At 36.5% G+C, this 18,650-nt stretch overlaps 1 protein-coding gene across 2 annotated transcripts in view; it reads right to left on the bottom strand.

Annotated features, from left to right (window-relative positions):
* Nucleotides 1-18,650, bottom strand: part of tmem259 (transmembrane protein 259) — a 32,110-nt gene that overhangs the window by 11,281 nt on the left and 2,179 nt on the right. For both annotated transcript variants that reach the window (XM_079267349.1, XM_079267350.1), the window contains exons 2-3: nucleotides 7,238-7,635; nucleotides 308-619 (exon numbers count right to left, since the gene is read on the bottom strand). In XM_079267349.1, coding sequence (XP_079123475.1) covers nucleotides 308-619; nucleotides 7,238-7,450 — 525 coding nt within the window. In that variant the 5' untranslated portion in view covers nucleotides 7,451-7,635. The remainder of the gene's footprint in view (nucleotides 1-307; nucleotides 620-7,237; nucleotides 7,636-18,650) is intronic.

Below are 18,650 nucleotides of genomic sequence, written 5' to 3'. Positions count from 1 at the left end.
GTCGAACTAGTTCTTTCTACAAAGGAACGAATCTGAAAACTACAGGGACTACTCTGAAAACTACGGGGACTACTCTGAAAACTACAGGCACTACTCTGAAAACTACAGGCACTACTCTGAAAACTACAGGCACTACTCTGAAAACTACGGGGACTACTCTGAAAACTACAGGGACTACTCTGAAAACTACGGGGACTACTCTGAAAACTACAGGCACTACTCTGAAAACTACAGGCACTACTCTGAAAACTACGGGGACTACTCTGAAAACTACAGGGACTACTCTGAAAACTACAGGGATGATCACCTGCACTGAGCTGTTGTCAAACATCTCCAGGGTCATCTCCTCCTCGTCCTCTTCCTCCTGCTGCAGCGCTGCCAGGCTGAGCCCCACCACTCCTCTCGGTCCTCCTCCTCCCTCCTCAGCCTCCAGCTCCTCCTGGAGGCCCGTGGAATCGTAGTATTGCAGGAAGACCGGGGCTCGGCTGGAGTTCCTCTGGATCTCCACCCGCAGGATGCCGTCCCGCGGCCAGCGCTCCCTCACCACCTCCAGACAGTTGATGGGCGAGCGAGAGAAGGCGATGTGAATGTAAGCGAGGATGAAGAGGACGAAGAGCGCCTGAGCAGGAGCACAGAGGAGTAAATAAGACAAAGCCTCCACTAACATGATGTTAGGCTTGCTGCTAGAGCTCATTTAACTTTCACACATCAAAAACAGTTTCATCACAGCTGCTATTGATGCCTTTATTTGATGATCGGGCTAAAGTCAGTTTGATAATCTCGGACTTAAGCAGGCAGCAACCTCCGGTTCTTTAGAGTGAAGTCAAAGCTTCATGTGTTAAAGCCGCATTCTCTCTAGTGTCCACCAGGGGGCGACTGCTCTGGTTGTACAGAAGTCAATGAGAAAATGACTCTACTTCTCTCTTGATTTATTACCAGTCTGCATCATGACTCACCATGACCCAGCATGACCCAGCATGACCCACCATGACCCACCATGACTCACCATGACTCACCATGACCCAGCATGACCCACCATGACTCACCATGACCCACCATGACCCACCATGACCCACCATGACTCACCATGACCCAGCATGACCCACCATGACTCACCATGACTCACCATGACTCACCATGACTCACCATGACCCACCATGACTCACCATGACCCACCATGACTCACCATGACCCACCATGACTCACCATGACTCACCATGACCCACCATGACTCACCATGACCCACCATGACTCACCATGACTCACCATGACCCACCATGACTCACCATGACCCAGCATGACTCACCATGACCCAGCATGACCCACCATGACTCACCATGACTCACCATGACCCACCATGACTCACCATGACTCACCATGACCCACCATGACTCACCATGACTCACCATGACTCACCATGACCCACCATGACTCACCATGACTCACCATGACCCACCATGACCCACCATGACCCACCATGACCCAGCATGACCCACCATGACTCACCATGACCCACCATGACTCACCATGACCCAGCATGACTCACCATGACCCACCATGACTCACCATGACCCAGCATGACCCACCATGACCCACCATGACCCAGCATGACCCACCATGACTCACCATGACCCAGCATGCTGTTAATCTGGTGGATTTACACAATCTCTGGACTTCCCCACCAGACTCCTGTCATTTTAATCCTCATTCCTGCAGCTTCTTAAAGGAACATTATGTTGTTGTTTTCCAGGCATATTTGTTGATGTTGTCCAGAGGACACTGGATGGACTATAAGTTTCAACTTGACTTCCATGAGATGCTGCTGTTAACAGAGGATGACAGACGTTAAGGTTTCATGAACCCCATCCTGACCCAGTAACCCTGTGTTGTATCTTTACTAGAAATGCACCGATCTGACTGCTGACCGACCAATCGGTGTCAGATATCAGATTATTTGCAGGTCACATTTCCACATCTGTGCCGCTGCTCGATAGTTTTACATCTCGAGATATTATGAAATGTGATTTAGGAGATGAGCACTTCTCCTTGTCCTTAACGTGTTGCAGCTGGTTAGCGGTCTAAAGTGACATTAAAAACTTTGCTATAACGTTTGAGTAGATAACATGAAAACAAAATGTGTGGTTACAACTCAGCTGGTCTGTTAGGTGCTAGCTAACGTGAGTGTTCTTCAGTGTGAGTGAAGGAGACAGAAAGCTCAAAAAACAATTCATGGAGAAACAACCTTAAAAATACCTGTGACAACTAAGTTAATCAGACTTGTATTACATTGTAATTCATTCCCATCGTCCTGCTCACAGTAATCAGAGTCCTGCCGGTAACTCAGCTAACAGCTAACATAACGGTGGTTGCTTTGACTTGTATTATGATGCATTCAAGATACACCTTGTGTTTTATACCTAACTCTATATAAGAGACGTTTCACACCTTGTGTTATATAACTAACTCTTGTCAAGAAGAGTTGAGCTCACAGAGAAAGCCGCCTTGGATACATGCATACACGTTCAGGGGAAAGACAGGATATAAAAGCACGAAGCATATACTCATAAATCCATAGTTAAAGTATAATCGAAAGATAAGGTTTATGATCATTATATAACAAATGTTTAATGCATAGAGTGATTTAACAAATGTAAAAACTGATTATAATAATGTTCTGTGTACCGGAGCTGAGATGTGGAAAAAGTGTGTCATAGTGTGTCAGCAGACCGAGTGAGTCAGGAACAGATGTTTTTGGGTGTGAGTCGGAAAAACAGTCATGAGACATGGAATTCTGCTGTAAGAGGTGACTCATACACACGAGAGGGAAAAGTCTGGTGCTTTCCGGAGACAAACGCACACACAAAAGGGTGGGATGAAAATCATGTGTTCAGAATAGGTGGGGGGAGAACAGATAGCCCAAATCAAGGATAAAAGGAGACGCTTGCATGCCCCAAACTGGGATTTCTACACGAGCCGTCCAGACGCTCTGAGAAGAAGATACGGACGATTGCAACTGAAGTATTCGAGGACTTCGTCTCGGTTCACGGAAAGAAGACCGCTGTTCGTGGACAAAGACTTGAAAGACGGAGATTTTCCTCTCCCCACTGCTCGACTTTAACAACTGAACAACGGAGGAACGCCGCCGCCCTAGAAAGACTTTGTACTGAGACCTTGAGGACTGTTGGCCGAACTCCGCTGCGAGAGCAGGAGGAGTCCGAGGGTCTGGCCAGGCCTTCGCTCCTAACAACTCCAAAATAACCTTTTCATCGCACCTTTGGAAATCCAGCTCCAACCGAGCCGTCTCGGCATCTAAAAACCAATGAGTATAACCTAAGAAGAAAATTAAAGTAACGAATCAAGTGTAGTGACATTTTATGTGAGCTGTAGCTTAACCCTTGCAAACTAACTAAATATAACCTGCAATAAATATCTAATCTGCATTTAAAGTAAATTTCTCAAGTGCATTTATTTGCTCAAGTAGTAAAAGTTCCTTGTGGCAGTAAAAAGTTAAAGCCATTGTATGTCTAACAACTGAGTTCTGTAAGGTTATCCTAGAGACCGAATCCACTTAACAATCCCTTACGGTTTTAGAAGTAATCCTAGCCGTTAAAACCTAACCTGGCATTTACCAAGAGCACGGATCCAGAAGAGGGAAGCTGCCATAACCGACGCGACTGGTAGGAGCGCCCGGGGTCAGGGTGGCCCCTCGACCGAGTGCACTCAGATCGGAGGAAGCAGGGTAGACGTCGGGAGTAACGGCAGTTAGAAGAGCCAGGTGAGTTCCCTCGCAAGAACACCAGCTCGACAATCTTTTAATAGAGAGCTGAGTCAGTAAGTAGCCCCGTATCGGGCCAGAAGTACCCCAGGATCTAACACTATATAAGAGATGTTTCACACCTTGTGTTATATAACTAACTCTACATAAGAGACGTTTCACACCTTGTGTTATATAACTAACTCTATATAAGAGACGTTTCACACCTTGTGTTATATAACTAACTCTATATAAGAGACGTTTCACACCTTGTGTTATATAACGAACTATATATAAGAGACGTTTCACACCTTGTGTTACATAACTAACTCTATATAAGAGACGTTTCACACCTTGTGTTATATAACTAACTCTATATAAGAGACGTTTCACACCTTGTGTTACATAACTAACTATATATAAGAGACGTTTCACACCTTGTGTTACATAACTAACTATATATAAGAGACGTTTCGTACCTTGTGTTATATAACTAACTCTATATCAGAGACGTTTCACACCTTGTGTTACATAACTAACTATATATAAGAGACGTTTCACACCTTGTGTTATATAACTAACTCTATATAAGAGACGTTTCACACCTTGTGTTATATAACTAACTCTATATCAGAGACGTTTCGTACCTTGTGTTATATAACTAACTCTATATAAGAGACGTTTCACACCTTGTGTTACATAACTAACTATATATAAGAGACGTTTCACACCTTGTGTTATATAACTAACTCTATATAAGAGATGTTTCACACCATGTGTTATATAACTAACTCTATATAAGAGACGTTTTGTACCTTGTGTTATATAACTAACTCTATATAAGAGACGTTTCACACCTTGTGTTATATAACTAACTATATATAAGAGACGTTTCACACCTTGTGTTATATAACTAACTCTATATAAGAGATGTTTCACACCTTGTGTTATATAACTAACTCTATATAAGAGACGTTTCGTACCTTGTGTTATATAACTAACTATATATAAGAGACGTTTCGTACCTTGTGTTATATAACTAACTCTATATAAGAGACGTTTCACACCTTGTGTTATATAACTAACTCTATATAAGAGACGTTTCGTACCTTGTGTTATATAACTAACTATATATAAGAGACGTTTCACACCTTGTGTTATATAACTAACTCTATATAAGAGACGTTTCACACCTTGTGTTACATAACTAACTATATATAAGAGACGTTTCACACCTTGTGTTATATAACTAACTCTATATAAGAGATGTTTCACACCTTGTGTTATATAACTAACTCTATATAAGAGACGTTTCGTACCTTGTGTTATATAACTAACTCTATATAAGAGACGTTTCACACCTTGTGTTATATAACTAACTATATATAAGAGACGTTTCACACCTTGTGTTACATAACTAACTCTATATAAGAGATGTTTCACACCTTGTGTTACATAACTAACTATATATAAGAGATGTTTCACACCTTGTGTTACATAACTAACTATATATAAGAGACGTTTCGTACCTTGTGTTATATAACTAACTCTATATAAGAGACGTTTCACACCTTGTGTTACATAACTAACTATATATAAGAGACGTTTCGTACCTTGTGTTATATAACTAACTATATATAAGAGACGTTTCGTACCTTGTGTTATATAACTAACTCTATATAAGAGACGTTTCACACCTTGTGTTATATAACTAACTCTATATAAGAGACGTTTCGTACCTTGTGTTATATAACTAACTATATATAAGAGACGTTTCACACCTTGTGTTATATAACTAACTCTATATAAGAGACGTTTCATACCTTGTGTCATATAACTAACTATAAGAGATGTTTCACACCTTGTGTTATATAACTAACTCTATATAAGAGACGTTTCACACCTTGTGTTACATAACTAACTATATATAAGAGACGTTTCGTACCTTGTGTTATATAACTAACTATATATAAGAGACGTTTCGTACCTTGTGTTATATAACTAACTCTATATAAGAGACGTTTCACACCTTGTGTTATATAACTAACTCTATATAAGAGACGTTTCGTACCTTGTGTTATATAACTAACTCTATATAAGAGACGTTTCACACCTTGTGTTACATAACTAACTATATATAAGAGACGTTTCACACCTTGTGTTATATAACTAACTCTATATAAGAGATGTTTCACACCTTGTGTTATATAACTAACTCTATATAAGAGACGTTTCATACCTTGTGTCATATAACTAACTATAAGAGATGTTTCACACCTTGTGTTATATAACTAACTCTATATAAGAGACGTTTCACACCTTGTGTTATATAACTAACTCTATATAAGAGACGTTTCACACCTTGTGTTATATAACTAACTCTATATAAGAGATGTTTCACACCTTGTGTTATATAACTAACTCTATATAAGAGATGTTTCACACCTTGTTATATAACTAACTCTATATAAGAGATGGTTCATACCTTGTGTCATATAACTAACTATAAGAGATGTTTCACACCTTGTGTTATATAACTAACTCTATATAAGAGACGTTTCACACCTTGTGTTATATAACTAACTCTATATAAGAGACGTTTCACACCTTGTGTTATATAACTAACTCTATATAAGAGATGTTTCACACCTTGTGTTATATAACTAACTCTATATAAGAGATGTTTCACACCTTGTGTTATATAACTAACTATATATAAGAGATGTTTCATACCTTGTGTCATATAACTAACTATAAGAGATGTTTCACACCTTGTGTTATATAACTAACTCTATATAAGAGACGTTTCACACCTTGTGTTATATAACTAACTATATATAAGAGACGTTTCACACCTTGTGTTATGTAACTAACTCTATATAAGAGACGTTTCACACCTTGTGTTATATAACTAACTCTATATAAGAGACGTTTCACACCTTGTGTTATACAACTAACTCTATATAAGAGACGTTTCACACCTTGTGTTATATAACTAACTCTATATAAGAGACGTTTCACACCTTGTGTTATATAACTAACTCTATATAAGAGACGTTTCACACCTTGTGTTATATAACTAACTCTATATAAGAGACGTTTCACACCTTGTGTTATATAACTAACTCTATATAAGAGACGTTTCACACCTTGTGTTATGTAACTAACTCTATATAAGAGACGTTTCACACCTTGTGTTATATAACTAACTCTATATAAGAGACGTTTCACACCTTGTGTTATACAACTAACTCTATATAAGAGACGTTTCACACCTTGTTATATAACTAACTCTATATAAGAGATGTTTCACACCTTGTGTTATATAACTAACTCTATATAAGAGACGTTTCGTACCTTGTGTTATATAACTAACTCTATATAAGAGACGTTTCACACCTTGTGTTATATAACTAACTCTATATAAGAGATGTTTCACACCTTGTGTTATGTAACTAACTCTATATAGAAGACGTTTCACACCTTGAGCAAGACGAAGAACTCAAAGACCCTCCTGAAGGACGGAGGGAACAGTCGGGCGTATGTGACGGCCATCTTGAAGAAGAGGGCGTGGAAGAGGCGATCACGGACGTTGATGAGGGGGTTCTGGTTGATGTTGGGGTTTCGAATCCTGTTGGGTCCCATGTTGTTGTTGTTGTTCAGAGGGACGTTGTTGTTGGCCTGGTTGTCAGACATGATCTCTGTCTCTGGATTATTCAGCTCACTGCATAAACTAACAGCTGATTCTAGGTCAGCATGGCTGCTGACAGGTGTGCTCTGAGTGAAGGTAGAACGTTGACCTCAGATCAGGAGAATAAATTCTCCACAGAGTTCACACCAAGCTGAGAGCTGATGGACTCGACTTCTTTACACAGATGGCACTGAAAATAATTCAACAAACACTTTGATTATTACACTGAAAATGTCAGATATTAAGTTACAAAAATACATGAATATAAATAAAGGTAGTAGAGTTCAGTGAATAAAGGCAGTATAGTTCAGTAAATAAATGTAGTAGAGTTCAGTGAATAAAGGCAGTATAGTTCAGTAAATAAATGTAGAAGAGTTCAGTGAATAAAGGTAGTATAGTTCAGTAAATAAATGTAGTAGAGTTCAGTGAATAAAGGCAGTATAGTTCAGTGAATAAAGGTAGTATAGTTCAGTGAATAAAGGTAGTAGAGTTCAGTGAATAAAGGTAGTAGAGTTCAGTGAATAAAGGTAGTAGAGTTCAGTGAATAAAGGTAGTAGAGTTCAGTGAATAAAGGTAGTAGAGTTCAGTGAATAAAGGTAGTAGAGTTCAGTGAATAAAGGTAGTAGAGTTCAGTGAATAAAGGTAGTAGAGTTCAGTGAATAAAGGTAGTAGAGTTCAGTGAATAAAGGTAGTAGAGTTCAGTGAATAAAGGTAGTAGAGTTCAGTGAATAAAGGTAGTAGAGTTCAGTGAATAAAGGTAGTAGAGTTCAGTAAATAAATGTAGTAGAGTTCAGTGAATAAAGGTAGTAGAGTTCAGTGAATAAAGGTAGTAGAGTTCAGTGAATAAAGGTAGTAGAGTTCAGTGAATAAAGGTAGTAGAGTTCAGTGAATAAAGGTAGTAGAGTTCAGTGAATAAAGGTAGTAGAGTTCAGTGAATAAATGTAGTAGAGTTCAGTGAATGAATGTAGTAGAGTTCAGTGAATAAAGGTAGTAGAGTTCAGTGAATAAAGGTAGTAGAGTTCAGTGAATGAATGTAGTAGAGTTCAGTGAATAAAGGTAGTAGAGTTCAGTGAATAAAGGTAGTAGAGTTCAGTGAATAAAGGTAGTAGAGTTCAGTGAATAAAGGTAGTAGAGTTCAGTGAATAAAGGTAGTATAGTTCAGTGAATAAAGGTAGTATAGTTCAGTGAATAAAGGTAGTATAGTTCAGTGAATAAAGGTAGTATAGTTCAGTGAATAAAGGTAGTATAGTTCAGTGAATAAATGTAGTATAGTTCAGTGAATAGAGGCAGTAGAGTTCAGTGAATAAAGGTAGTAGAGCTCAGTGAATAGAGGCAGTAGAGTTCAGTGAATAAAGGTAGTATAGTTCAGTGAATAAATATAGTATAGTTCAGTGAATAAAGGTAGTATAGTTCAGTGAATAAATGTAGTATAGTTCAGTGAATAAAGGTAGTATAGTTCAGTGAATAAATGTAGTATAGTTCAGTGAATAGAGGCAGTAGAGTTCAGTGAATAAAGGTAGTAGAGCTCAGTAAATAAATGTAGTATAGTATAGTTCAGTGAATAAAGGTAGTATAGTTCAGTGAATAAATGTAGTAGAGTTCAGTGAATGAAGGTGGTATAGTTCAGTGAATAAATGCAGTAGAGTTCAGTGAATAAATGCAGTAGAGTTCAGTGAATGAAGGCAGTAGAGTTCAGTGAATGAAGGTAGTATAGTTCAGTGAATAAATGTAGTAGAGTTCAGTGAATAAATGCCGTAGAGTTCAGTGAATAAATGCAGTAGAGCTCAGTGAATAAATGCAGTAGAGGTCAGTAAATAAAGGTAGTATAGTTCAGTTTATAAATGCAGTAGAGTTCAGTAAATAAAGGCAGTAGAGTTCAGTAAATAAAGGCAGTATAGTTCAGTGAATAAAGGTAGTAGAGTTCAGTGAATAAAGGTAGTAGAGTTCAGTGAATAGAGGCAGTAGAGTTCAGTGAATAAAGGTAGTATAGTTCAGTGAATAAAGGTAGTATAGTTCAGTGAATAAATGTAGTAGAGTTCAGTGAATAGAGGCAGTAGAGTTCAGTGAATAAAGGTAGTAGAGTTCAGTGAATTAATGTATTAGAGTTCAGTGAATAAAGGTAGTATAGTTCAGTAAATAAATGTAGTATAGTATAGTTCAGTGAATAAAGGTAGTAGAGTTCAGTAAATAAATGTTGTAGAGTTCAGTGAATAAATGCAGTAGAGTTCAGTGAATAAAGGCAGTAGAGCTCAGTGAATAAATGCAGTAGAGTTCAGTAAATAAAGGCAGTAGAGTTCAGTAAATAAAGGTAGTATAGTTCAGTGAATAAATGTAGTAGAGTTCAGTGAATGAAGGTCGTATAGTTCAGTGAATAAAGGTCGTAGAGTTCAGTGAATAGAGGCAGTAGAGTTCAGTGAATAGAGGCAGTAGAGTTCAGTGAATAGAGGCAGTAGAGTTCAGTAAATAAAGGTAGTATAGTTCAGTGAATAAATGTCGTAGAGTTCAGTGAATAGAGGCAGTAGAGTTCAGTGAATAGAGGCAGTAGAGTTCAGTGAATAGAGGCAGTAGAGTTCAGTGAATAAAGGTAGTATAGTTCAGTGAATAAAGGTAGTATAGTTCAGTGAATAAAGGTAGTATAGTTCAGTGAATAAAGGGAGTATAGGTCAGTGAATAAAGGCAGTATAGTTCAGTGAATAAAGGGAGTATAGGTCAGTGAATAAAGGTAGTATAGTTCAGTAAATAAATGTAGTAGAGTTCAGTGAATAAAGGTGGTATAGTTCAGTGAATAAATGTCATAGAGTTCAGTAAATAAAGGTAGTATAGTTCAGTGAATAAAGGCAGTATAGTTCAGTAAATAAATGTAGTATAGTTCAGTGAATAAAGGTAGTATAGTTCAGTGAATAAAGGGAGTATAGGTCAGTGAATAAAGGTAGTATAGTTCAGTAAATAAAGGTAGTAGAGTTCAGTGAATAAAGGTAGTATAGTTCAGTGAATAAAGGTAGTAGAGTTCAGTGAATAAAGGTAGTAGAGTTCAGTGAATAAAGGGAGTATAGGTCAGTGAATAAAGGTAGTATAGTTCAGTAAATAAAGGTAGTAGAGTTCAGTGAATAAAGGTAGTATAGTTCAGTGAATAAAGGTAGTATAGTTCAGTGAATAAAGGTAGTATAGTTCAGTGAATAAAGGTAGTATAGTTCAGTGAATAAATGTAGTAGAGTTCAGTGAATGAAGGTGGTATAGTTCAGTGAATAAATGCAGTAGAGTTCAGTGAATAAATGCAGTAGAGTTCAGTGAATAAAGGCAGTAGAGTTCAGTAAATAAAGGTAGTATAGTTCAGTGAATAAATGTAGTAGAGTTCAGTGAATAAATGTCGTAGAGTTCAGTGAATAAATGCAGTAGAGCTCAGTGAATAAATGCAGTAGAGGTCAGTAAATAAAGGTAGTATAGTTCAGTGAATAAATGCAGTAGAGTTCAGTAAATAAAGGCAGTAGAGTTCAGTAAATAAAGGCAGTATAGTTCAGTGAATAAAGGTAGTAGAGTTCAGTGAATAAATGTAGTAGAGTTCAGTGAATAGAGGCAGTAGAGTTCAGTGAATAAAGGTAGTATAGTTCAGTGAATAAAGGTAGTATAGTTCAGTGAATAAATGTAGTAGAGTTCAGTGAATAGAGGCAGTAGAGTTCAGTGAATAAAGGTAGTAGAGTTCAGTGAATAAATGTATTAGAGTTCAGTGAATAAATGCAGTAGAGTTCAGTGAATAAATGTAGTATAGTATAGTTCAGTGAATAAAGGTAGTAGAGTTCAGTAAATAAATGTTGTAGAGTTCAGTGAATAAATGCAGTAGAGTTCAGTGAATAAAGGCAGTATAGTTCAGTGAATAAAGGTAGTATAGTTCAGTGAATAAAGGTAGTATAGTTCAGTGAATAAAGGGAGTATAGGTCAGTGAATAAAGGCAGTATAGTTCAGTGAATAAATGTCGTAGAGTTCAGTGAATAAATGCAGTAGAGCTCAGTGAATAAATGCAGTAGAGGTCAGTAAATAAAGGTAGTATAGTTCAGTGAATAAATGCAGTAGAGTTCAGTAAATAAAGGCAGTAGAGTTCAGTAAATAAAGGCAGTATAGTTCAGTGAATAAAGGTAGTAGAGTTCAGTGAATAAATGTAGTAGAGTTCAGTGAATAGAGGCAGTAGAGTTCAGTGAATAAAGGTAGTATAGTTCAGTGAATAAAGGTAGTATAGTTCAGTGAATAAATGTAGTAGAGTTCAGTGAATAGAGGCAGTAGAGTTCAGTGAATAAAGGTAGTAGAGTTCAGTGAATTAATGTATTAGAGTTCAGTGAATAAAGGTAGTATAGTTCAGTAAATAAATGTAGTATAGTATAGTTCAGTGAATAAAGGTAGTAGAGTTCAGTAAATAAATGTTGTAGAGTTCAGTGAATAAAGGCAGTAGAGCTCAGTGAATAAATGCAGTAGAGTTCAGTAAATAAATGCAGTAGAGTTCAGTAAATAAAGGTAGTATAGTTCAGTGAATAAATGTAGTAGAGTTCAGTGAATGAAGGTCGTATAGTTCAGTGAATAAAGGTCGTAGAGTTCAGTGAATAGAGGCAGTAGAGTTCAGTGAATAGAGGCAGTAGAGTTCAGTAAATAAAGGTAGTATAGTTCAGTGAATAAATGTCGTAGAGTTCAGTGAATAGAGGCAGTAGAGTTCAGTGAATAGAGGCAGTAGAGTTCAGTGAATAGAGGCAGTAGAGTTCAGTGAATAGAGGCAGTAGAGTTCAGTGAATAAAGGTAGTATAGTTCAGTGAATAAAGGTAGTATAGTTCAGTGAATAAAGGTAGTATAGTTCAGTGAATAAAGGGAGTATAGGTCAGTGAATAAAGGCAGTATAGTTCAGTGAATAAAGGGAGTATAGGTCAGTGAATAAAGGTAGTATAGTTCAGTAAATAAATGTAGTAGAGTTCAGTGAATAAAGGTGGTATAGTTCAGTGAATAAATGTCATAGAGTTCAGTAAATAAAGGTAGTATAGTTCAGTGAATAAAGGCAGTATAGTTCAGTAAATAAATGTAGTATAGTTCAGTGAATAAAGGTAGTATAGTTCAGTGAATAAAGGGAGTATAGGTCAGTGAATAAAGGTAGTATAGTTCAGTAAATAAAGGTAGTAGAGTTCAGTGAATAAAGGTAGTATAGTTCAGTGAATAAAGGTAGTAGAGTTCAGTGAATAAAGGTAGTAGAGTTCAGTGAATAAAGGGAGTATAGGTCAGTGAATAAAGGTAGTATAGTTCAGTAAATAAAGGTAGTAGAGTTCAGTGAATAAAGGTAGTATAGTTCAGTGAATAAAGGTAGTATAGTTCAGTGAATAAAGGTAGTATAGTTCAGTGAATAAAGGTAGTATAGTTCAGTGAATAAATGTAGTAGAGTTCAGTGAATGAAGGTGGTATAGTTCAGTGAATAAATGCAGTAGAGTTCAGTGAATAAATGCAGTAGAGTTCAGTAAATAAAGGTAGTATAGTTCAGTGAATAAATGTAGTAGAGTTCAGTGAATAAATGTCGTAGAGTTCAGTGAATAAATGCAGTAGAGCTCAGTGAATAAATGCAGTAGAGGTCAGTAAATAAAGGTAGTATAGTTCAGTGAATAAATGCAGTAGAGTTCAGTAAATAAAGGCAGTAGAGTTCAGTAAATAAAGGCAGTATAGTTCAGTGAATAAAGGTAGTAGAGTTCAGTGAATAAATGTAGTAGAGTTCAGTGAATAGAGGCAGTAGAGTTCAGTGAATAAAGGTAGTATAGTTCAGTGAATAAAGGTAGTATAGTTCAGTGAATAAATGTAGTAGAGTTCAGTGAATAGAGGCAGTAGAGTTCAGTGAATAAAGGTAGTAGAGTTCAGTGAATAAATGTATTAGAGTTCAGTGAATAAATGCAGTAGAGTTCAGTGAATAAATGTAGTATAGTATAGTTCAGTGAATAAAGGTAGTAGAGTTCAGTAAATAAATGTTGTAGAGTTCAGTGAATAAATGCAGTAGAGTTCAGTGAATAAAGGCAGTATAGTTCAGTGAATAAAGGTAGTATAGTTCAGTGAATAAAGGTAGTATAGTTCAGTGAATAAAGGGAGTATAGGTCAGTGAATAAAGGCAGTATAGTTCAGTGAATAAAGGGAGTATAGGTCAGTGAATAAAGGTAGTATAGTTCAGTAAATAAATGTAGTAGAGTTCAGTGAATAAAGGTGGTATAGTTCAGTGAATAAATGTCATAGAGTTCAGTAAATAAAGGTAGTATAGTTCAGTGAATAAAGGCAGTATAGTTCAGTAAATAAATGTAGTATAGTTCAGTGAATAAAGGTAGTATAGTTCAGTGAATAAAGGGAGTATAGGTCAGTGAATAAAGGTAGTATAGTTCAGTAAATAAAGGCAGTAGAGTTCAGTGAATAGAGGCAGTAGAGTTCAGTAAATAAAGGTAGTATAGTTCAGTGAATAAATGTCGTAGAGTTCAGTGAATAGAGGCAGTAGAGTTCAGTGAATAGAGGCAGTAGAGTTCAGTGAATAGAGGCAGTAGAGTTCAGTAAATAAAGGTAGTAGAGTTCAGTAAATAAATGTAGTAGAGTTCAGTGAATAAAGGTGGTATAGTTCAGTGAATAAATGTCATAGAGTTCAGTAAATAAAGGTAGTATAGTTCAGTGAATAAAGGGAGTATAGGTCAGTGAATAAAGGTAGTATAGTTCAGTAAATAAAGGTAGTAGAGTTCAGTGAATAAAGGTAGTATAGTTCAGTGAATAAAGGTAGTATAGTTCAGTGAATAAAGGTAGTATAGTTCAGTGAATAAAGGGAGTATAGGTCAGTGAATAAAGGCAGTATAGTTCAGTAAATAAAGGTAGTAGAGTTCAGTGAATAAAGGTAGTATAGTTTAGTGAATAAAGGTAGTATAGTTCAGTGAATAAAGGGAGTATAGTTCAGTGAATAAAGGTAGTATAGTTCAGTGAATAAATGTAGTAGAGTTCAGTCAATAAAGGCAGTGGAGTTCAGTGAATAAAGGCAGTAGAGTTCAGTGAATAAATTCAGTAGAGTTCAGTGAATAAAGGTCGTATAGTTCAGTGAATAAATGTAGTAGAGTTCAGTGAATAAAGGTCGTATAGTTAGTGAATAAATGTAGTAGAGTTCAGTGAATAAAGGTAGTAGAGTTCAGTGAATAAAGGTAGTAGAGTTCAGTGAATAAAGGGAGTATAGGTCAGTGAATAAAGGTAGTATAGTTCAGTAAATAAAGGTAGTAGAGTTCAGTGAATAAAGGTAGTATAGTTCAGTGAATAAAGGTAGTATAGTTCAGTGAATAAAGGTAGTATAGTTCAGTGAATAAAGGTAGTATAGTTCAGTGAATAAATGTAGTAGAGTTCAGTGAATGAAGGTGGTATAGTTCAGTGAATAAATGCAGTAGAGTTCAGTGAATAAATGCAGTAGAGTTCAGTAAATAAAGGTAGTATAGTTCAGTGAATAAATGTAGTAGAGTTCAGTGAATAAATGTCGTATAGTTCAGTGAATAAATGTCATAGAGTTCAGTAAATAAAGGTAGTATAGTTCAGTGAATAAAGGGAGTATAGGTCAGTGAATAAAGGTAGTATAGTTCAGTAAATAAAGGTAGTAGAGTTCAGTGAATAAAGGTAGTATAGTTCAGTGAATAAAGGTAGTATAGTTCAGTGAATAAAGGTAGTATAGTTCAGTGAATAAAGGGAGTATAGGTCAGTGAATAAAGGCAGTATAGTTCAGTAAATAAAGGTAGTAGAGTTCAGTGAATAAAGGTAGTATAGTTTAGTGAATAAAGGTAGTATAGTTCAGTGAATAAAGGGAGTATAGTTCAGTGAATAAAGGTAGTATAGTTCAGTGAATAAATGTAGTAGAGTTCAGTCAATAAAGGCAGTGGAGTTCAGTGAATAAAGGCAGTAGAGTTCAGTGAATAAATTCAGTAGAGTTCAGTGAATAAAGGTCGTATAGTTCAGTGAATAAATGTAGTAGAGTTCAGTGAATAAAGGTCGTATAGTTAGTGAATAAATGTAGTAGAGTTCAGTGAATAAAGGTAGTAGAGTTCAGTGAATAAAGGTAGTAGAGTTCAGTGAATAAAGGGAGTATAGGTCAGTGAATAAAGGTAGTATAGTTCAGTAAATAAAGGTAGTAGAGTTCAGTGAATAAAGGTAGTATAGTTCAGTGAATAAAGGTAGTATAGTTCAGTGAATAAAGGTAGTATAGTTCAGTGAATAAAGGTAGTATAGTTCAGTGAATAAATGTAGTAGAGTTCAGTGAATGAAGGTGGTATAGTTCAGTGAATAAATGCAGTAGAGTTCAGTGAATAAATGCAGTAGAGTTCAGTAAATAAAGGTAGTATAGTTCAGTGAATAAATGTAGTAGAGTTCAGTGAATAAATGTCGTAGAGTTCAGTGAATAAATGCAGTAGAGCTCAGTGAATAAATGCAGTAGAGGTCAGTAAATAAAGGTAGTATAGTTCAGTGAATAAATGCAGTAGAGTTCAGTAAATAAAGGCAGTAGAGTTCAGTAAATAAAGGCAGTATAGTTCAGTGAATAAAGGTAGTAGAGTTCAGTGAATAAATGTAGTAGAGTTCAGTGAATAGAGGCAGTAGAGTTCAGTAAATAAAGGCAGTATAGTTCAGTGAATAAAGGTAGTAGAGTTCAGTGAATAAATGTAGTAGAGTTCAGTGAATAGAGGCAGTAGAGTTCAGTGAATAAAGGTAGTATAGTTCAGTGAATAAAGGTAGTATAGTTCAGTGAATAAATGTAGTAGAGTTCAGTGAATAGAGGCAGTAGAGTTCAGTGAATAAAGGTAGTAGAGTTCAGTGAATAAATGTATTAGAGTTCAGTGAATAAATGCAGTAGAGTTCAGTGAATAAATGTAGTATAGTATAGTTCAGTGAATAAAGGTAGTAGAGTTCAGTAAATAAATGTTGTAGAGTTCAGTGAATAAATGCAGTAGAGTTCAGTGAATAAAGGCAGTATAGTTCAGTGAATAAAGGTAGTATAGTTCAGTGAATAAAGGTAGTATAGTTCAGTGAATAAAGGGAGTATAGGTCAGTGAATAAAGGCAGTATAGTTCAGTGAATAAAGGGAGTATAGGTCAGTGAATAAAGGTAGTATAGTTCAGTAAATAAATGTAGTAGAGTTCAGTGAATAAAGGTGGTATAGTTCAGTGAATAAATGTCATAGAGTTCAGTAAATAAAGGTAGTATAGTTCAGTGAATAAAGGCAGTATAGTTCAGTAAATAAATGTAGTATAGTTCAGTGAATAAAGGTAGTATAGTTCAGTGAATAAAGGGAGTATAGGTCAGTGAATAAAGGTAGTATAGTTCAGTAAATAAAGGCAGTAGAGTTCAGTGAATAGAGGCAGTAGAGTTCAGTAAATAAAGGTAGTATAGTTCAGTGAATAAATGTCGTAGAGTTCAGTGAATAGAGGCAGTAGAGTTCAGTGAATAGAGGCAGTAGAGTTCAGTGAATAGAGGCAGTAGAGTTCAGTAAATAAAGGTAGTAGAGTTCAGTAAATAAATGTAGTAGAGTTCAGTGAATAAAGGTGGTATAGTTCAGTGAATAAATGTCATAGAGTTCAGTAAATAAAGGTAGTATAGTTCAGTGAATAAAGGGAGTATAGGTCAGTGAATAAAGGTAGTATAGTTCAGTAAATAAAGGTAGTAGAGTTCAGTGAATAAAGGTAGTATAGTTCAGTGAATAAAGGTAGTATAGTTCAGTGAATAAAGGTAGTATAGTTCAGTGAATAAAGGGAGTATAGGTCAGTGAATAAAGGCAGTATAGTTCAGTAAATAAAGGTAGTAGAGTTCAGTGAATAAAGGTAGTATAGTTTAGTGAATAAAGGTAGTATAGTTCAGTGAATAAAGGGAGTATAGTTCAGTGAATAAAGGTAGTATAGTTCAGTGAATAAATGTAGTAGAGTTCAGTCAATAAAGGCAGTGGAGTTCAGTGAATAAAGGCAGTAGAGTTCAGTGAATAAATTCAGTAGAGTTCAGTGAATAAAGGTCGTATAGTTCAGTGAATAAATGTAGTAGAGTTCAGTGAATAAAGGTCGTATAGTTAGTGAATAAATGTAGTAGAGTTCAGTGAATAAATGTAGTATAGTTAGTGAATAAATGTAGTAGAGTTCAGTGAATAAATGTAGTAGAGTTCAGTGAATAAAGGTCGTATAGTTCAGTGAATAAATGTAGTAGATAGTGGTGTCACGGATCGATCCGTGATCCGTTCGGATCACCCCTCATGGTTCGGATCACTTGTGAACCGCGGATCAATAGAGTATTTTTTTTATTTTTTTTTATTTTTACAGCTTAATCATCATAGTGTGTAAAGTTCTGCTGCTGCTGTTCCTTTTCAAGTAACAAGTCCCTGAATATCAATGCAGAGTGTCAGTGAACAGATATAAAGCAGTAGTGTGTTCACGTGAACGGAGCAGCTTAGAAGCATTTAACGGTGACGTCATGGCGAGCGGAGGAACTTGAGAAGCCGCGGAGTCATTTAAGTCGCAAGTTTGGGAACATTTTGTCTTCCCTGTAACTTATAATGACGGATGAGGGTGGTGGACAAACCATTACGGTATGTCGGCGTTATTTAAAGAGAGACACACGACAACGGCAAAACATCGGCATGTCCACACACATGAAGAGACACCATCCCGTCTGTCAGCGACGGGGACACTCCGGTGTAGAAAACAAAGGATTTCTAAATCTGGTTAAAATGCTTGAACCACGCTACGAAATCCACTCACGCACCCACTTCAGTGTGAAGCTGTTCCAGACCTCTATGAGAAGGAAAAGACTGTAGAGACTGCTTTCACCACGGCGGAGTGATTCTTAGTCCGCGCTGTAGACACGCCCCCTCTGTGAGAGTAGACAGCACTGACACAGACACACACCTGGTTCAGGTGCTGACAGAAGCATCAGAGTGAAGCTAGACAGGCCCAATAATATTCCAGTCACCACAGAAAGGTCGACCCTCTCCCCAGACAATGGAGATATTCTCATCTTTTTGAAAATAATGTCACAGTAATGATAAACATTGTTGTGTATTTGAATGGCATAACCTGACAGGAAGTAAACACAGACCCAAGTTGTTGCTGAGCAGTTCGGTTCAGTGTAAACAGTGGAAGCTAGCTCACTGGCTGTTTCTTTCTGTCAGTATTGATGAAAGGACGAGGGAATCAACATACCTCATGTTGCACTTAA

The sequence above is a fragment of the Melanostigma gelatinosum genome (assembly GCF_949748355.1).
Source record: "Melanostigma gelatinosum genome assembly, chromosome: 4".
NCBI lineage: Eukaryota > Metazoa > Chordata > Actinopteri > Perciformes > Zoarcidae > Melanostigma > Melanostigma gelatinosum.
The sequence above is the reverse complement of the archived record's forward strand: the minus strand, read 5'-3'. Positions and strand labels throughout refer to the sequence as shown.